The 20590-nt window shown below is 36.6% G+C and overlaps 1 protein-coding gene across 2 annotated transcripts in view; it reads left to right on the forward strand.

Moving 5' to 3' along the window:
• The first annotated feature begins 767 nt into the window (after window positions 1-767).
• Window positions 768-20590, forward strand: part of LOC104366366 (formin-1-like) — a 49997-nt gene continuing 30174 nt past the window's right edge. Inside the window, exons 1-5 of one of the 2 annotated variants that reach the window (XM_042790818.1) lie at window positions 768-886; window positions 2800-2857; window positions 15019-15115; window positions 17186-18835; window positions 18919-19010. In XM_042790818.1, the coding sequence (XP_042646752.1) occupies window positions 17291-18835; window positions 18919-18927 (1554 nt within the window). In that variant the 5' untranslated portion in view covers window positions 768-886; window positions 2800-2857; window positions 15019-15115; window positions 17186-17290 and the 3' untranslated portion in view covers window positions 18928-19010. Of the gene's footprint in view, window positions 887-2799; window positions 2858-15018; window positions 15116-17185; window positions 19200-20590 lie in introns of those variants that run through there. The other variant, XM_042790817.1, reaches the window with a different exon arrangement.

Genomic DNA, 20590 nt, shown 5'->3' on the forward strand with positions numbered 1-20590 from the left:
ATTTTCACCTAAATTAGTTGTTCCAAAGGCCGTTTGCTTCCTTTGTGGTGCCTTCCAGAATGGAGTACTTTCAGTGAAGAGTAGCAGGAAGATAACTTGTGGAAAAATAATATTCAGCCCAATAAAGTAGGTCCTCTTCTTGCTCCATCTAAAATTCTGTCCCTCAGAACAGCTGGGTATTTTATGAGGTAGTTTAGGAAACCCACTTGTATTGTGATTTACCTCTTCGAGGTGTGTTAGGAGTAAAGGGTAGGATTCCTCGTCCTCTAATGCTGCAGTTTGGAGTTACATCTGGTTTGCTTAGGGGCTGCATTGCAACTACTGTGGTAAACGGGAGCTACATGGTTGGCAGCGATGCCCTTCCAGGAGGACACCAGATCTGATGGACTACGCAAAGACAGTTTCTGACAGAAACAGACCGGCTGAAGCCTCGACGTGTTAGCTCCCCGGGAGCCCACGCTTTGCCGGAGAATCAGTTTCCTGACACATCAAGCGGCAAGAATATAAACGGCAGAGCGACAGCCCTTCCCCCGAGCCCCCGGCAGCGGGAGGGCTCCGCTCCGCACACAGGGAGCCTCGCCGGTGCCGGTGCCGGTGCCGGTGCCGGTGCCGCCCCCCGCCCCGCCCCGCCCGGTGCCTGCAGCTGCCGGGCGGCCGCGCTCCGGGCTCCGCCGCCGCGGGGAAGCTGCGCAGCCCGGGGATTGGTCACTTGTCCTGTCAGTCTCTGTGTGCCACCGCCCCCCGCCGGGAGGGCACTGGCGAGGGGCCGTGCTGGGAATGAGCCGGGGGGTGGCCGCAGTCGCGCAGCCACACAGCACCCTGTGTCCTCCCCTGCACCTCAGACAGCACCAGGAGCATCCGAGCCCAGGGCTCCGCTTCTCGCAAGGTAATAAACATCCTCCCCTTCGCTCTGCCCAGCCGCTCAGCTCCCTGCAGCGCCTGCTGTCGCAATCGGGTGGATTAAAAACTAAAACCGCTAACTCAAGACTGCAGAGAAGGGATCTGTTTAGTCCTCATTAGCGTCTCGCCTGCTCGCTCGCTGTTTATTTATAAATAGCTTCTGGGGGGTCACAAAAGCCGGGATCTCTCAGTTTCTCTTGCAGTCCTAAGAAAGTCTGTAGCTTTCTTCCCTCCCCCCTTTTCTGTCAGCTCTATTAATGTCAATTGTTACCGGATTACTTCCCCCTGCCTCAAAATGTCTCTACAAACTGTATGCTCTTTTTCTTCTAGTCTAATGTATGGGATAGGTACAGTGAAGTGGGGAATGCAGATTGTTACAATTCTGTAGCATTTGATGGATGCAAATATCTTCATGCACTCAGCAGGGCAGGTGAGTGGAAAACACGTGATTAATATTTACAGCCTTCAGACAAGCTGATACCCTATATTGTAAAGCTTATGGGAGTCACCATTGCAGATGAGGCAACTGAACTCTTACCCTGAGCGAATGCATTTGTGTAATGACATTTGCAAATATCTTTTACACGTGGGAAGAGGACACACTAGCATTCTGGAGAAACCCTTCTCTTGCTGTCTTGCACAGTCTCCTTTCCTCAGCTGCAGTATTGAATCGCATTATGATACAACTGACGGAGACTTGGACTGGGAACTGTATATACTTAGTCCTTACGGCTGTCCCACTGTCTTGTGATATTTATTTTCCCAAGAGTGTAGCAGGAGTCATAATGGGGCCTTACTTTCTTGGAACTTCCCAGAAAATTAATCAATATTAAAAAAAATGCTGAGAAATTATAGAGATGTTTTAATTATGTTCCAAATTCTAGTTATTTATTTCCATCCATCCTTTGAATTGTTCATGATAGTTTAATGATTTTACTTGTAGAAATGTCTTGTGCAAGTGTTATCATTAAACCATTATGTACCCATTTAAAGATATTTCTACAAGTATATCAGTAATATTACTAGCCAATTCAGGCAAATCACTTCCATGTAATGTTCTGAAACTTTTGCCTGTCAGGTAGCTTGGCCTGTGCTTGCAGGTGAATTGGCTTGTTTTGGTAAGTTTCAGCAGAAACAGTTCAGCCACTTTGGATTAAATGGAGAGTGGAAGAGAGAAAGAATAAATGCTTTTTGTATTATTAAAAAAATAAACTGTCAACCCATAATATCATTAACTTAATTTGAAGGACTGTAGAGAGAATGTCTAGGGAGAGTTGCAGTTTGGTATGAAGTCAAACCATCTTGTGAAGTGTCTTTTCTACAGTGGAAATTAATTTTGACTTGAGTGCAACCTATTGCATTGAAAGTCAAGTGCCATGAACAAGAATGTTCCCTTCTGATTTCTTACAGATGTATGTGTAAGGTATACAGCTACATGGGCATAGATGACTTAATCATGCTATAAGTAGTGAACAGGTGAATGCTTCCCTAATATTTTGCAACTTGCTAGGATAAGACTGGAGCAGAGGCATGGGTAAAAGTATATTATCTCTGTAGAGATTTTCTTACACAGACAGGTATTTCCAGAAAATTTTAAATTTTCCTTTCAATTTCTGTTTTCAGTTTTTCATATTTGTAGAGTGTACAGATCCATCTATCAATCCTTGTTCACTTAATTTAAAATAAGCCATTAATACTTTTCAAAGAAGAAAATAATATTACTAGAAGATGATGATAAATTGGAAAATCTCAATCTGAGAAAGTTTATCAACTAGAAACCAAAGACCTTTTCCTTTTGTTGAAGCTATAGGCAAGTATCAAATAGAAAACTGAGAAATGGCTGTTTTTCAAAATAAATGCCAAGGTAATAAATGTCAACTTTATACTGACTTTTGTCAGGGTATAAAATATGGTGAAGAGCCAGTTCTCTCTGGGATACGAAGAACTACTGTTGCAGGTTTGTTTGATTTTTTTTTTTGGGGGGGGGGTGGGGAGGGGGGTGGGGAGAGGAGAGGAGCTGAGGGAGGTTGTTTTGGTCTTGTTTTTTATTTAACTAGGAAAAGATGAATATCCCACTTTTTCTCTGGCAGGAAAAAAAGATAATTTTTCTACTTTATTTAAGAACAACTCTTAATGATTTGTCTATGTAAAGCATGTAATCTTGTGCCTTTACAATTAACAAGATGATCCTTTCTGAAGCTTTAATCCTGCTTTAACTTGCACACATAAAATGTTTGAAAGTGGAACCAAAAGTCAAAAGCAGCCTTTGTAGATGACCCTAAATGATACTCTCTAGAGAGTGGTCAAGAGTAGGAAAAGGAAGGCAAGAACAATCACAGAGGTCTTAGTTAAGGCTTTAGCGTGCGACAGCTTGCTGCTCTTTACTATAGTATTTAAGAACTGAATGACAAAAAAATTTCCATGTGCCTCTGTGTTGATGTTTTCAAAAATTAGTTTGCCTCCCTTTCTCCACCCAGTCTTCCTGGCATCTGAGGTTTGTCAGCTTTTAATTTTGCTTTTGCTATTTTGGCATGAAAAAAATTCTTCTTCTAGCTTTGATCTCATATGACTTTTAAAATATATAATCTGAATGTATATTCCATTAGTTTTTAGGTATCACGAGGAACACCAAAGAGTCAGGAAACTGTCCATCATGGAGTGACCAAATAGATATAACTCAATAGAATCTGAACCTTAACTGAGTAGAATTTGTTTCTACCATTTCAGCATGCTTTATATATTTATACATTACTCCTTTACACCCAACCTCTCTTTTTATTATTAATATCTCACTGCTGTCATTGCTCATTGTGATCAACCATGTTTATTTGCACATACTTGGAGACAGTAGGAACAAAGATGGCATTAATATTTCAATGACCAAGCCCGACCAGTCAGTCGTGAGTTGAGATTTTTGTTTGGTTTTGATCTGATTGTACACCTAATGATCTGTTCAGTTCAACCTTCCTCTGTGACAGTGGAGCCTGTAGACCCTAGAGCTGCCTGCAACGGGGAACCCGAGGGAGGCTTTTTTTATTTTTGCCATGATCATTAAAGCCTTATGCAATTTCATAACATCTTTACAGATTAATGTTTGTGAAATTGCTTCCCTGAAAGTGTTGCCAGAATAGAGACACGGTATATATAGCATATCTCGGCATTTCAGCCTGAGAACAGGGAAAGAGAACACACAAAATATGCTGCATGAATTCTTACCCATGTAACTGTCTCCTAGTCATGCAGATACTGCTGCTTCTTTCCTTTCCATGGAAGGTTGAACCTTTTAATCATTAATTTGGACATTCAGCTTGATTTTAAATCCAGCTCTATGTGGTGATAATGGAGGGCTTAGTATCTCCACAAGACCATATATATTTTGTTGAGTTGGGCCCTTAGAAAATTACATAAGACCTCTAAATTCTTAATATTGCATTGCTTCTGTCTTCCACTTAAAGTCATTAAATAGTATAAATTATTTTAAATGGTATTACTGAAATCTTGAAGTAAAATTGGTATTTATTATGTCAAGATTTAAGCTGACATTTTTCTCAAAGCCATTCTTTTTATCCAGCTGTATTTTAAGCTTATTACACTGAAATACTATGTCTTCATGTTTCAGTCTTCTTGCTTTTTTCCTATGAGGGTTGTTTTGTTGCTAAAATTAGAACACCCTTGGGGGTCTATGCAACCTGTTCTATCTTAAATCAGTTTGAATTTTACAAATATTTTTAAACATTATTACTGGTAGAAGTGCATTTGCTTGTTGGCAGAATTGCTGAATTTAATAGAAATTTCACATACAGTCTTCCATGATAGGGCACAGACCAAAAAAATCACAATGACATATAAGCAATTAACTGTTTTCAAGACTTTTAAAATTTCCACTTAGGACAGGTAAAACAGACTAAATGCTGTATATATTAAATCAATATTTAATATATCTATTTGTTTAACAGGCCTTTGGAAAACCTATAATCTCTCATCTCGGATGGATAGCAATTGGGTTTATACTTTTTTCTTAATTATAGTCATATGTCAAAACCGCTTAGCTACGTATGAAATGCTGCTAGCAAAAAGCTGCACTGAAGAAAACAAATGCAATCATAGTTCTCTGCTTTAACACTTCCTTCTTTGAAGTGTTAATGTGATCATCCCATTTCATCCAGTACAGCCAAGGTTTTCAAAACTTCAGTGATAAATATAATTTTTGAAGCAACCCAAAATTCCTTAAGGCTAAAGTAATTCCAAGATCACTAAAGTTTAGGAAGGGGGAAAAGATAAAAAGCTTTCTGAGTTTATTCTCAAAATATGGGTAGATAAAAATAGGCTTGTTGATTTATCAGATAGATTATTTCAGAATTTTTTTTGATTCCTAAGAACTTAATGTGGGACAGCATCTTAGACTTTTCACTGCAGAAAGATACATTCAAAGCTTGCTGGATTTTATGGAGGGGTTCTTCTTAAGGTGTAAAGTGTTGTTATGAGATTTTTTTTACTTGCTGTTGTTATTCTTTTAAATTCAATTTCTCTTCTGTCTTCACTAATGAAGATTCCTTAGTATTTACACCTCCTTTTGCAGTTGGTTCAAACTTTTTGCAGCTGGAATTGCTTTCCTTGCTCATGAGGTAACTCAAAGATTTTCTGTAACATAGTTTTTCAATTTTCTTCTCCTTTGCTTTCTTTAAATACTCAAGTTTAAAGTTCAGAATATATGGGTATGCCAGATGTGTCTCTGAAACTGATGTTTGGTGAAAGACCTTTGATCTGAAAGGCTGTGTACTAAATGCTTCATTTAAATATCATCATGACACTAACAAGCATAGACATGCAATAATTAAATAAATAAAAATCCGATGTCTTGGTTTAGTGAAACTAAAGATGCTAAACAATACGAAACAGAACAAGATGCAGCTCTTGCCTGCAGTTTTCTGTCCAAACAAGCAAAATTAAAGCTTTTGGACAAAGATTAACACAGAGACAATTCTTTTATTTAAAAAATATTTATTTAATTAATGTTGTTTTTCTGTAGAAATATCCAGTACTTGCTGCCAGAAGTGGAAAATAGCTACTGTGTATCCTGTAAAACTTACCCACTGATAAACTATTAAGTAAGAAATGTTTTATTTTATGGGGGATTATTTATTTAGGTTAAAACTGGGAAAAAAAGTCATGTGTGCAGTTTATGATCCAAGTCTAAAGTATACAAATATAATTTTGAAAGTTTATATTATTTTTTTCACTATCAATGGAAATTTTTTTGGTTTACTTTTCCTGATAATATAGTATGTTTCTGTTGAAATGTGTGAAGATTACATTTTAGACGAGAATAAAGGTCTGTACAAGCTGTTTTGGTCTAGTAGGGCTTATTTTTGTTTATTACTTGCAAATCAGCTGACCATTAACTAGTACAGCTTTTCATTAAGACCTCTGTATCCTGAGGCAAAAGATCTTTCTTCTTTCCTATAATTATTTTTACATCCCTATATGAGTTCCGCTGAGTATTAACCACATGCCCCTATACACGTATCCAGGAGTAGTTTTCAATTTTACGTTATAAGATTTTATTGTGAGTATTTATCTTAGGTACAGAAAGTTGTAGGGGAGGGTTATTTGTTTGAATAATGTATATATATTACATTAATGCATAATTAATAAAGCACAGAATACCATGTAATACGGTTGCTGAGGAATAAACCCTGTCTTTATTTTAACATAGATGAAATAATTCTAACATTAATTTTAATTTCCAGATTTGGCAAATTACTCTTTTCTTACCAGCAAGGAGAGTTTGGGGTATTGTTTGCTTGTTTATGAGTATCTTTTGCATCCCTTTGTATCATAACAGTTTGTGCATGTATCTTCTAGATTTGGTGAGGGCTATGATAATACTGTACCTGCTGCTTTAGCGCTTCTAAATTTTGGGTAGATATACTTCGTGGATTTGCGTTTTCCTTATATTGTAAGAAATGAAGAAAACATGGTCTGGGGTATGGTGAAGATGTCTTTGGTTTTGTTGAGGAAGGCAGAATTTGACTGTTGTTGGGTTGGACTGGCAGACCTAGGCCAGGAGGGCAGCCCCATCCTCTGAGCTACTGTACTATCTATTAGCTCCAAGAGTTTCCTTTAGAAGAGAAGATCTGAGGATCAGTGTTGGTGCTTGAAACAAAGTCTGGCTGGTGTTTCACGTATCATGCAAAATGGAGATTTTTCCCGTTTCATCTGTTGTGTAAAATAAACTTGATTTTCTGATATTCAATTAAAAAAATCAGTAAGACTGATTACAACCATGAAGTTGTTCAAGCATTTTTCATCATAAAACTCTCTTTTTAGTTATAACTTTGTGATGCATCAGCTATTTCAGCTGCAATCCTCCATGCCAAATGTTGCCTCCTGAAATGTTTTTCCTTAGGAAAAGCTCAGTAAAAAACTAAGGCAGTTGTTTTTGCAAGTAAAACTCAAGGAGTGGGGTAATAAATGACAAATATAATCCTGATTATGTTATAATCTATTAAACCCATTTAATATCTTAAAATTCTATAAGACTTGCTGTTGCCATCACTTAGAGAAACATGGCTATGAATCTTGGCAATGACATTTTGCTTCAAATCTTACATGCTGGATGTATCTTTATCTGAAATGCAGTGGTTTTAGTGATACTTGCCTTGCAGTTTGCCTCGTCAGCAGTCAGGAAACCCTGTTCCAGTCCAAAAAAACCTGAAAGTGAGATGATCGACTCATCTGTTCTCCTGGTTCTTTCCCTGCTAAGTGCCTAGGAGCAAGGTGGGGAATGTAAAAACCTGACCGAAGTGCAGAGGGATTTTGTTTGTTTGTTTAAATACTGTACTTCTTGAAATACTCTGTTTCAAACAGACTGTTACTGTGTTAAGAGTGATTTCTCTGGGCTATGTGTACAGATTGCCTTTGCTCTTTCTCTCTTTTAATGTCTGCTGGTTAACTACTTTCTCCATTAAAGACTCTTCATAGTTATCTGTTGCAGAATTTTTTATTAACAAGCTCCTGAACAGTCAAATGGAGGAGTTTTTGATGGAAATTTCATTTGGTAACGTTGCAAATTAGTCCACTCTCTCAAATAGATTTTTGACAAATACATCCTGTGGTGTTGTTGAAGTCTGCCAACACAGTTTCAGTAGTAATGAGGACATGTTGTGTGTCACGTTTTTACTTTTTTTAACTTGCTGACGCAGTTGTGTCAGAAAAAACATATTGCTTTACTAAATTTTAGTAGGCTACAGAAGGATGAGAACTTTCATGTCAGTTTCTTTAGAGGGGAAGAGGTCTTGTTATTTTCTGTAACTAAAATTGCTAAAGGTGTATTAGCACAGATAAAATATTAACAGAAAAAAAAAAATCCAGTTGTACAAATTGTTTTGTGTATGTCCAAGTTATGGCAGGTTATATTCAGAAAGTACTGCGGGTAGAAGAAACAAACATATTACTTGCTATTAGAGTTTCTATTAGCATGTGCCTATGCTTGCAGTGCAATTCCTTTTCAATTCGCTTAGATATAATACTGTTTTCTTCTCCAAGAACCAACTCATACCCTAACTAAGATCTTTAAAAGCAAAATTATTTGTCTTCCTTGAATCACTAGTAGTTCCATGCAGTTATTTCCTTCTTTATACTCCAAGTTCAAAACTAGACCTGACAGGAAATTATTTTATTTTTGAAAGTTATTTATGAAAGAAATGATACATTAGATTTCTTGCTCAACCTGCAGTATAATAATAAAACTCTTATCTGGATTTTTAAAAATATTAATTTTAAGTATTATATGCTCTTTATTTCCCCTTCTCTTTTTACTGTAAAAGACAGATGTGTTATCTGGATTATTTATTTATTTGTTTGGGTTTTTTTTGTTTATTTTCCATCTGTATATTTTTTTTTTCTAGTGTTAAAAACTCCAATGGCAAAACCATAATTCAGTGAAATTCTAGAATACTTTTAAATTGGAAATGTTTGGAACAACTAGAACGTAGGAACAGCCTGGAGAGCTTTTTTTTAATTTTATACCTGGCTAGGTCAGAAAATGGGATGAGGAATTAGGGGAATAATCCTATAACAGTTTATATATTTCATATCAGGTTTCTAGATATTATTTTCATATTCCCGTGCTCTCTTGTAATAATGCATTAACAAACAAAATTCAGTTCAAATCTTTGACTGTATTTTCTGTGAAATTCTAATGTTCTGTTTCAACTGTAACCATCAGCAGAAAACAGTATTTTATGAGAGATTTCTGTTCTGTGATCTTCATTCCAGCATCATTGTTAATGTACATCACCTTTTATATAAAATACAGATATTATAAAGCCTATAATTATCACACATTTCAAGTTAATGGCTCTCCATAGTCTTGTGTATAGTTTCTTCTTTTGTTAGGAAACAGTGATGAGTTGTTGCTCATAGAATGTGACGAGAGTGATAAAAATAATTTTATTGACAGAACTGTGAAAACCTCAATACGTTTTCATGACATAGAAGTCATGGACAAAGATTTGGGATATTATTTGTGTGTTACCGTAAGATATTTCTGTGAGGTATTTAGTCTGATTGGAAGACAGGTAAAACATTCTCTGAACTCTGAGATGGATTAGGTGAAAAAATTTAATAGCAAATCTAAAAGTGCATATTATCTGGAGATTACATTTCCTTTTCATGTGTGTTCCATCTATTCTCATCCATGTTATGGTGGTTGTAATACAGAAAGGGTTCTTTTGTCAGATGGTTACCCTACATCCATTTCTTTGATTCCTGTTGTGCAGACCATTTCTGCTCCTACCAAGTGATTTACCAAGGCTGTGCTGTGGCTTCAGACAGCCTTGTGAGAAACCAGAAGCATTTGTCTGTGGTTCTTTTTCACATATACTGCTTTTATGAGGAAGTAGTGGAGTGAAAATGAGACTTTATAGTAGTGGAGCTTAAATGTCCTGATCTGGTCATAGGTTGATATTGTACTTTGGAAATCAATAAAACCTCATGAATGTGGTTTGATTAGTGGATGTTTAAGAGGATAGTTTACCTCTTTGTGGCTTAAGTATTGTTGTTTCAAACACTATATAAACTGCCTGGTCCATCTGTACCGTGCTGGTGGCCATTTAAGTATACCTTGGAAGATGTAGTTGGCTCTAATTCATCAGGAGTATCAGGTAACCTGGAGTTTCTGTTAAGTGTTGCTAGAGCACCATTTGTTCATCTACTTAGCTGTAACCTGTTCATGCTTCGTGAATCAAAAGATTCTGCCTAATACAATTTCCTACAGATCTTGAACGAAGTCTTATATTTGCATACCTTTTAATTGTAAACAATGAGAAAGTTCCTTACAAAATGTTACAATCTGTCCTTCCTGCCTACAGTTGGGGCTGATCTAGCAGAAAGAAGTTCTGCATGCTGGTCTGGCCTAAGCTAAGGGATGCTGCTACAGAAGTGTTAGCCTCTTAAAGCAATATTGGCTCATTTTTGTGACTGTTGGAAGAAAGACGGAGAATTGTTTGGCACGATATTTTGCTGGAAGTAGGTACAAAGATTGATATGGTAACAGATATATTCTTTAAAATTAGTTTCTGTTTTGGGAAACTGGAATTATTTCAATTTGCAGAAAGATACGCATGCTCAAGGAGCACTTACAGGAAAATATCTTTTCATTGTTTAGATGAAATATTGGTTTGTCACTAGGCCTAGAAAACAGGGGTAATTATTTGACTGCTCTAAGTTTTGTATTTGAGAAGAGAGGTTTCAAGCACATATCTATATCTTCAGAAATCTTTGATTAACTTCTGGCATTTGAAGATTGAAGGGGTATTTTATTTTCCTCATTCTACTGCCCATTTTAACATCTTTGCTCCTCATTTTTCTGTCTTCTCCTTTGAGTTTTTGTTTTCTGTCATTCTGTCTTTCAAATCCAAAAGGATATAGGAAAGGAGCCAGCATTAAGACATGGATTTTAAGGAGCATATTTAATTTTTATTTTTTTTTTTTTTTTTTTAGTTTACTGCAGATACTTGATTTTAAATAGGGATTGAAACACAAAATATCAGGAGAAATATTTTTACAGAAAGCATAGTGCTGGAAACCTTTTTTTCTTCTTTAGGATCATGTATCTGCTGCAAAATGGAAGCTACTAACACAAGGACATGTCAGAATTTTGTTGCAGAAATACTATGGAGAGATAAACTGTTGTATAAGCAACCACTATTAAGAAATGCCGTGAACAGGAGCAATCAGTTTCAAGGAGATCATTAATATTGTATATATCTCATCTGAAGTCTTTGAAAATACAGGTTTTTAAAGATACCCTTATGATATTTATTACCTTTTAAGGTATCCTTTTTTCTGCTTTTACAGTAGCACTTTTAAAAAATTCCCTGTTCCTTGGTTGAAAGCTTCTCCCTACCATGTGGTGTTTGGAAAGGGATCACTAACAAGTTAGTGCAGGTGCATGGAACTAGCTGGAACTAGAACTACATAGTCGTAATAGGAAAAAAAAAAATTTATGTCTGGCATTTAAATTAGATGAATTGTATCAAAGGTCCCTTGGCTCAAATCATAGGAGCAAAAATCTGAATAAAGGGGCTTTCTTAGTAAGAGTACAACTGAAAATATTTGTCAGGAGTTGTGATGTTTTAAGTGAAGAAGGTCACCGCTTAAAAAATATTTTTATCACTTCAGAAAATAAACTATTAGTGAAGTCAGTAATTTCCATGTAATTCTAGTTTTGCAGTCTAGGAGGACTTTTTAAACAATTTTTGAGACCAGGTGGTGTGAGTAATACATGTATTTTATGTTTGTTTTGCAACCTGACTAGTTAAATTTAATAGAAATTTTATGTATAAATTGTGAGAATTATTTCTAAACCCCAAAGAATCATCATTACTTTTTTCCATCTCCTGTGCACTAAAAAGGTAATACGTTTATTTACAGCTATTTCAAATTACTCAGTTGTCTATAAAGGACCAGGAACAAGTATGTGGCAGTTTGACTTCTGAGAATGTATTTGCTTCTAGTGAGGCTTCATTGTATTATTCAGTCCATCTAGAAACTTTTAAAACCAATTTTAATTAACTTTATGTGCCATGTATAGATCATCTTTTTGTTAAGTTATGATTTTAGATTTCAAGATGTTTAGATTTCCTTATCTTCAGATCTCAAAGACAGTGTATTCAGAAAACTGAGTTTCAGATTACTTTGTTTCATGGACTCAGTTTTGTGTTGGATTAATTTGAACAGACGATACAGTAAAAGACTGTAAAAGATCCAAGGCATTTTAACATGCTTTTCTGGTTATTTCCATCTTATTTATCTATTTGTTGTATAGTTACTACATTTTGTGTTTATGATTAAAAATTGTTTTTGATATACAAAGCTCTCCATTGTAGATTAACTTAATGACTTTCAACCTTATGGTCTGTGTTATCCCTTTATGTTTCATCTGAATTTGTTGACAAGACCCTAATATGCTGTAGTACTTCCCTTGTGCCATTGCATGAGATCTGAAATTTAATAAAGCAGTTCTCTGTCTGGTATAGACTGTTTCTTGTTCCTTAATGATGCTTTGCTAGTGTGGCTCAGTACTTGTGTAGTTGAGAAGAGCAGTGTTTTAAACTACCATTGCTAACAGTATGCAGTATTGTTCAAACTATTGCACAAATAATTAAATACTCTAATTTTGTGGGGTTTTTTTTTGGTCACAATTCAGTAAATGCAATTCAGACTTATAGTTGGAAACAAAATTCTTGTTACAAAATTCTTTATGTCTGAGTTGCTGCAAAGAGCTATAACATTTTGTCTTCACAGAGAGATAATCACTTTTTATCTTTCTAATGATAACACTTGCAAGTCAAATGATAGTTTGAAAGAACCTCAAAGAAACAAGAGAGTTTAAACAAGAGGAGAAAATGATGGAGTTTGTCTCTATCAAACAATTTGGGCTCAGTAAACAAATATTATTGCAGTTTCATTTACGTTTCTTCTGGCTTGTGACATGGATCCTTCTCTGTCCATGTGTTTACCACCATGCTTTTCTGTTTTGGTGTGTTAATTAGCTACATAACACAGCACAGAAAGTTAGCCATAGCATACTCGGGAACAGATTGCCACCTAATAACAATCAGATATTGGGGAGAGCTGGGAAAGTAAGGAGTTCCAATTCTTGCTTACTTAAAGATCAGGGAAAGGCAAAAGACCATCTGCCATGATGAGCAGTGAATGATATGTCCTGCTAGAGAGAAGGAACCGCAGCTATGGAGACCTGACTTCCGAAGAGCATATTTTGAACAGAAAAATGAATGGATGTGTTTGCCCTAGACTTTGAGGAGCACTAAATCTGTGACATTTTTTGTTGGTGTTAAACTGAAAAACTGAAAAACAAAATTCATCAGCAGAGCAAGTTCACTTCTCAGCCACCTATTTAACAATTTCAGTTGTTCCATCCAGTTTTTAGCTAGCTATCTCTGAGTAGCTGTTTTTCTCCTTAAAGTAATATTCCTCACAACTTGAATCTCACTGCTCTGCTACTATGCGTTTGAAAGCTACATGAGAGAAACCATTAGCAGTGATGCTGGAGATTGCTTTCATTGCTCCACACTGTATGTTCTGTACTTAAAATTTGAAGTCTTCTTGGGTTAATGTGCATGTTACTTAAGCTGTAAACTTGGCCTGAATGTGGCTTTAATTTACAAAAATTCACTCCCTATAGTAAGGTTTGCAAATGGAAGTGGGACTATAAACACATTGTAAGGTGAACAGAAAAGTTGGATAATTAGTGTTGTAATTAAGTTTGAAAGTCCTTAAACAGTTTCCTTCCTTAACATAATTCTCCTGATAGTTTCTTATAATGCTTCTGCTTATAGAGCAGAGAGTTCACGACTGTTTTCTAATGGAAGATTATAAAAAAGGCTATATAAGGTGCTGAAGGTACTGAAGAGAAAAAAGGTTTTCGTAGTAAAGAATGTATCTATTAATAGAAATGAGCTTCAAACTACCACTAAACAATGCAGCAGTACATGTTAACATATTATCTTTTACATTAGTCCAAACTTTAATACAGAATATTTTGTTGGCCTAAGTGTCCTTTCTGCTATTGCTATTGTTACTGCTTTTCTCTAAAACTCACTTTTACTATGATTTAATTTTAAAGTATGTGTAAATTTTTTCATCATAAGGAGGGTGGTAACATTCTATTCAAGGTGATTCTGTTGTGTATTCTTTGTGTCAATACATGTGCACCAAACCCAATGTTTAGATTGGTGTAACTAAGAAGAGAACTAATAGGATGTAGCCTTTAAAACAGGTCTAAGCTAGTGAGCTGGTGTAACAGGTTGTCAAAGATGGTAAGAATAAAAAAAAACAAAAACAAAACCAAAAACACTTCAACAGATTTATTTGTTTCTAACTGAAAAAGAGCTTTTAGTTGCAATAGGAGTTAAGGGAGAACTGTAGGTCTCATTTCAGTAGTGTAATAATTCAGAGCTCAGATTAGGGAAGCTGTTTGTGTTTAGGAAGGGGCATAGCCTAGCAAATTTGTGTGGCAAATTTGTGTGAGGCAAGGGCAAGCTAGTTCTCTCCTTTACACATATTCTTTTGTCAAAAAAAAACTGCCAAAAAATACATGCATGTTACCAAGAGAAATGTACTCTTTAGAATTGGGCTGAGTTGCACCTGATGATATTATAGATGTCATTTGAAGATATTAAATTTGGTTATAATGTTTGGGTCTGTAGCTACTGGGTCTATAGTTTCCATGATGCTATTTCCTTGTAGTCACTTAATCATATTTCAATGAGAAAATGCCATGCCAATTGAGGTGAAAGAGAGGAATACACAAAACAACTCAAACTAATCTAACATAAGGCTTTTTTCCTAGATAAGACTGTGAAATACACATAATACAAACTATCTTATTCTATGTATTAAAAAACAATTCCCTTTTTTCCTATTGCTCCTTTCCTTTTATTATTTTCTAAACCAAATGCATCGATAAATACTTTGATGTGATGCACCATCTTCCTTAAGTCAATATTAAGCATAGATTTGGTCTCCTTGGGATATCCACCATCACTTTAGCTAGATTTTTCCCAGTTACCTATTATTTCTTCTTTCTAGTTTAACAGTGTTGCCAGTGGACGAAAATATGGACTGTGCCATCCATTTCCCTGCCTAGTAACTCCCTTGAAATTCTTCTCGTCAGTAAAGTTCTCCTGTAAGTAAAAACTGACTCAGCATGCACTAGCTGGGACTGTTGAGTATTCATTTATGGAAACATCCACAAGTCCACTAGTTCATATTTGATGGAGCTCACCACAGTAGATTACTTGAGGGGCAATTTGGTGCTATGGCTAAGCTGATGTACTGGCAAACTGCTACCATAATGGGTGTGCCCTACTGCTTGGGTGAAGAGTGAGTAGGTTCAAGACTGCTCCTGTAATGAAAAAATGTTCTTTGATGGTTGTTATTTCTGTATGCAGAACCACTTTTGGTTGCCTGTGCCAGTGACATGCCCTGTAGCTGCACGATCACTCAGTTCTACACTAGAGGAGCATCAGGCATTCACAGCTGGAGACAAGGAAGACTAGAAGTGAGGCTATTCTTTTTGGCAGTACTCAGCCTTGTCCATATTTCGAACTCCAAAATCAGACAATGAGTTGAAACAAGAATACAAGAAGAAACAGTATGGCATAATTTTCTCAGAAACTCTTACAGGTCTATGAAACAACAAGCCAGTCTTCAACAGAAGTACTGGCTAAAGGTTTTGCACCTTTCCTACCCCTTCCTCTATCTGCATGGGATTCTGAATCATGACACGTAAATATTGACTGCTGGTGAACAGAATTAAGAAGCTGATCCGGCTTTGATGGAAGATTGTTCTTACCGTTAGTCTCTTCTTTAGGATCTCTTCTCTGTCTTCCAGCATTATGTGTGCATATTAAGAGTTCTGCTGGCATGAAGAGTGATACTACTCAAAGTAAATGGAAAGTTTGAAACTGTTTAAAGAGCATTATAAAGAGATGCAATGCTTTAACAAAATTTATATCAAAATCACTGCAATAATTGGCAACTTGCTGGTAGGATAGGATGTTTTGGGTAAATGCTGCTTGCTTCTTAGAGTTAAGATTCACTGATTATTTATGATAGCATATTGGCATCATTTTATATCCGTCTCTCTGCATAATAAAAACTAATACAATACTTGTATATTGAAATAAATTGTGAAACTGAAAAGTATGACATGGTAGTGTGACAGCTTCCTCTTAATTATTGCTGCTTGAGGCTAAGTTTGACTATTTTGAAATGATGGAAAGTTCTGCTGTATTTATGCTTTGAAAGTTGAAAACTGAAATTCCTGCATTTTTCAACAAAGAGAAGCCTTGGAGCATGTGCTTTCCAGCTTTGTGTGCTGCTGGATTTGCTGCTGAGCTTTAGGTCTTTCCTGGATGCTTATGCATTTCCTAGTGACCGCAGAGTTCTCCACTTCAATTGTTGTAGCAGAGTTCCTTCTGGATAAAAAGCCAATTTAGTACTTAAAAGGAGTAAAACAAGTTCTACCATCGTGTATCAAAAGAATGTAAATATATCCAATCTGTAGCAAGAAAATACCATGTGATACAAAGAAAAGGAAATAACAAAGCTCAATAAACCTGCCTGTAGTAGTACAATTACACTATTACATGTTGAATCAAAATAGATTTATACAGTACCTATATGCTAGCCAAGTAAACAGAACCTTTTTTTAATTTTTCTTCTTGCAAGTTTTCTTGATGTCATGGCAGCTTCACAGATAAATACAGGAAGAAACTGTTCAGCCTTCTGTAATTTTTAAATGTTTTCTTGGTAAATAGAGCAGCAAGAACTAATTACATTGTGATGGTATTACACTGCTGCTTGTGCTGACTGAGTAAAAAGGCAACATATATGCTTGAATGGTTCTTTTGACCAAATGTTCAACAGCAAGTTAACTTTTAACAGAAAGAGAGCAATAGGTTCCAGCGTTAAAAAGTAAAATCTGTTTGAAATGGGTGTTTTAGTAAATATCTTGTGACCTTACAGAACAGCATTGACTGAGAAGCCTGGAGACAGAGGGATGATGTATGAGAGAAATATTATGACTCCAACTATGAGTGTTAGCAGTGTCATCCTTTTTGTGTCAGATTTTTCAAGGTAAAAGATTTGTATCAGAAAATACTGACAGAAGACTGTGCTTCTGCAGGCTTGTTATTTGTCATATTAAATTTGTCATGATCGAGTTTGACAGGCTTCTCTTTATTTTTTCCAGCAGACAATATTATTGTTGAAGATTAGTCAGATGCCTTCCGTCCATTCCCTGCCTCACATGCTATGTCATGCAAGCTTTGAAACACTTAGCACATAATTTAAATGAATGACTAATTTGGCAAGCATAATGGAAGGCACACATAGTATCCTTCAATTGCACAAACCCATTATGGAGCTTTGTTACGTCAGCTTCTATCTTCCAGAGGGAAAAGTCAGAGGATTTGCTTACAAGGGCTGTGTAACTCTGGATAGAACCAGTAAACGTTTCTGTAGCTGCTATCAAGTAAGGGAGAGGTTAGAGATGGAGCTGAGAGAACAGCCATATGAAAACTTGGGAGATATTATTTTCAAGCAAACTACCACGAAAGACTTTCTCATTGAACTGTACAAACTAGCTGCTGAAAAGGAAAAACTGTTATCCAATCTTTTGAGACCACATCCTATTCTGGGCCTTAACACAGGACATCAGGAGGGAAAGAGACAGGATGCTTCTCAAGTCCTGAAGCTTAAACGTGATGATTACTCTAATTTTACACATCAGCAGGAGTTCTTTCTGGATTCCACAAATAGAGACAATTTTAGCCACAAAAAGATGAGGAAATATAGAAGGAAAGAGAGCTTTGAGGAGTTCAGACACCGAAAAGGGGAAAAAAAGGTATATGAGCAACATTTTTCTTTACTGACCACACAAGACATGCAGATGGAAAATAAGAAGATGCTCCCCACAAGATTTCCTACCAGGACTTTTCCCAGTTCCTTTTCCAGTTGGCGAACAGTAAAAGGTAAGGATGATGTACCAGTTGAAAATAGTATACGACCAAAACGGTGGATAGAAGAGGGGTATTTTCTTGAGAGCAGCAAAGTTGTGAAACTGGATGCTGACTTACCAAGTTGTAGCTCAAAAGACAACAAGGACATGGTCACAGTTGAACTAGTGGATAATGGAGAATACACTCCTAAAGTTAAGAAGGTACAACAGAGTATCACCTTGGTAAAGTCATCTCAGGACAGTCTGTCTAACAAACTTGAGACATTAAGTAAATCTGCAGCTGCTAAAAGCTTGAAAAACAGCAATTATACTGAGCCAATATGCAAGCAGAAAGCAGGAATCACAGTTGTTCCTGAAGTAGAGGATTCAGAAGCTTGTGTTAGAAAAGTTGCCAAACTCTCTGCAGAGTCTTTACCTGATTTTCACAGAGATAAAGAAACCATTTCTCCTGTTCTCACAGCAGTACATAAGGAATTTATACCAAGAACTGGTGTATGCTCTGTAGATGAAGCTGCTGAAGACTCTAAAAACACTGCGCTGCAGGAAGAGGAGCAAGACGGCTCTGATTTGCTGTACAAAGCAGACAGAGTGCACATTACTGATGAGTCATTCAACCTTGTGGGAGCAGTCAATAAAGCTCTTCTGAAAGTTATACTGAGCGACAGTTTAGATGAAGCTGCAGAATGGAAGAGACTGCAACAAATTACAAGAGTAGACAGAAACCTGCCAGGCTCAATATATGAGAAAAGAACCACGGTATCCCGGGGAAGCAGCAAGCATCTAGTTTTGAACCTGCCTGTAAATGAAAGTCCTGATATTTCTCAGACAAATAATAATCTTAAACTGGAAGAGAAAAGGCTGCATTCACCCTCGTTAGTAGCAGTGAGTAATGTTTTTAGTAATTCATATCCGCTATCTAATACACACAAACAAATGTCACCTATTCCTTCTCCGTTATCTTCAAGACTGCCTAGCCCACAGCTGCATCATCGGATTCTTCCGTTACCAACACAAAACACTGAGGACGAATCTATGTTCGGTGACTATGGCAGTGGGAGACATGGTGCTATAAACCTCTCTCTCAGTGAATTGGAGCCACAGTTTTATCTGAAGTTTTCTGAACCTGGAGAATTGGGATTTGCCACCAGACAACCAGGCCTACACCAGAATGCAAATGCAGGGCATTTTGAAAAGCGCGCTGTACAAGAAAAATTAACTACTCGGACACAGCAGAATTTCTGTCCAGGTCAGTCCTATTTCATACACTTTTAAATTAACAGAATCAATCAACCCTGAGAGTATTGGAGTGGGTCTTCAATACTAGCCTTTAATAATAAATAGTATGTTGGCAATTAAAGTATTTTTCACTACTTAAGGATTGAGTGAAAAGTTGTTGCATTTTTTTAAACAAAAGTTATAGCTGTATAAATAAAATCCTACAGCTATATAAGATTTCCTTTCAGATACATTTTTTTTATGTCATCTCATATTCTGTCCTGTTGTTCCTGAATGACCTCTTCACCAAAGTTATTTTCTATCTAAAATGAAAAAAAGTTTACATGCTTATTTTCCTGCTTTTCCTGTGCTATGTTCTAGTCTGTCAAACTGTTATGATATCACTGATTATCTAAAACCTTCTTTTTAGTTTGTTTGGCTCAACTGATAGAATATTTTCTGGGCAGGTTAATTTACATTGCCTTAAATATAGGACTGGTGCTTTGACCATTTAGCTACAAGGTGGTGGTGTAAATTCTGTAACAACAAAAGGCTTGTCTTTAAAAGGATTGCATGCAGGAGTCATGTTACAGAGTATTTGAGTACAGGGCATGGGCTTATTTATAAACAAATGCTGTAAACATAAAAATACATAAGTATATTGCATACTGAATAGCTATCTTTGTTAGCTAGAACATCAGCATTTAGACTCTTCATTTTTTCTCCTAGAAACAGGAAGGCTGGAGGACTTAATTCTACAGTGGTCTAGGTGTAGCTTAGATTGGTTCCTGTGTGTTATGGGGAGGGCTGTCAGTGCAAAGTGACATGATTTCACTATAAAAGGGAAGGAAGTGCTAATCTGCAGCCTTATCACTTTTCATGGAAAACAGGATAATTTTCTGTAGTCTCAAATTAAAAGGGAAGCTAGGAAAAATACAGAAAAAAAAATTGACATCTGTAATATTTAGAATTTACCTAGACCTGAGCCTCTTGTGTGATACATCTTCCCACTCTCACCCCTTCTTCCCTTTAAAGGGTGTGTGGGTCTCTTGCCATATCTTTCAGTGATTCAGCTCACTAAAATGGCACAAAAATATTCTCACTCTTTTTTTGGGAGGGGGTGGAAGAGGGTAGTCTGCCATTTTAGTTACCTAAATTGCCTCACAGGGTGGTCCAATGAGTGACTGCCAGAGCTGGTGAAAGATGAGTTACGTGATTCTGCAGTCTAAACCGGGGGGAAGACATGGGCATAAGGGAAGGGGGTTTCCAAAAGGGGAGCTGTGTAGGGATGTGAAACCATCACCTTAGCCAAAGGGGACTGAATACTGCTTATGAAGCTTGCATTTATGCCTGCTACTTCTAGAAGTTGCTTTAGTTCCACTCAAGACTAAATCAAATTTAGAGTGTTTGATGAGTTGACAA

Source organism: Tyto alba, unplaced genomic scaffold (assembly GCF_018691265.1).
Source record: "Tyto alba isolate M040663 unplaced genomic scaffold, T.alba_DEE_v4.0 Super-Scaffold_18, whole genome shotgun sequence".
Lineage (NCBI taxonomy): Eukaryota > Metazoa > Chordata > Aves > Strigiformes > Tytonidae > Tyto > Tyto alba.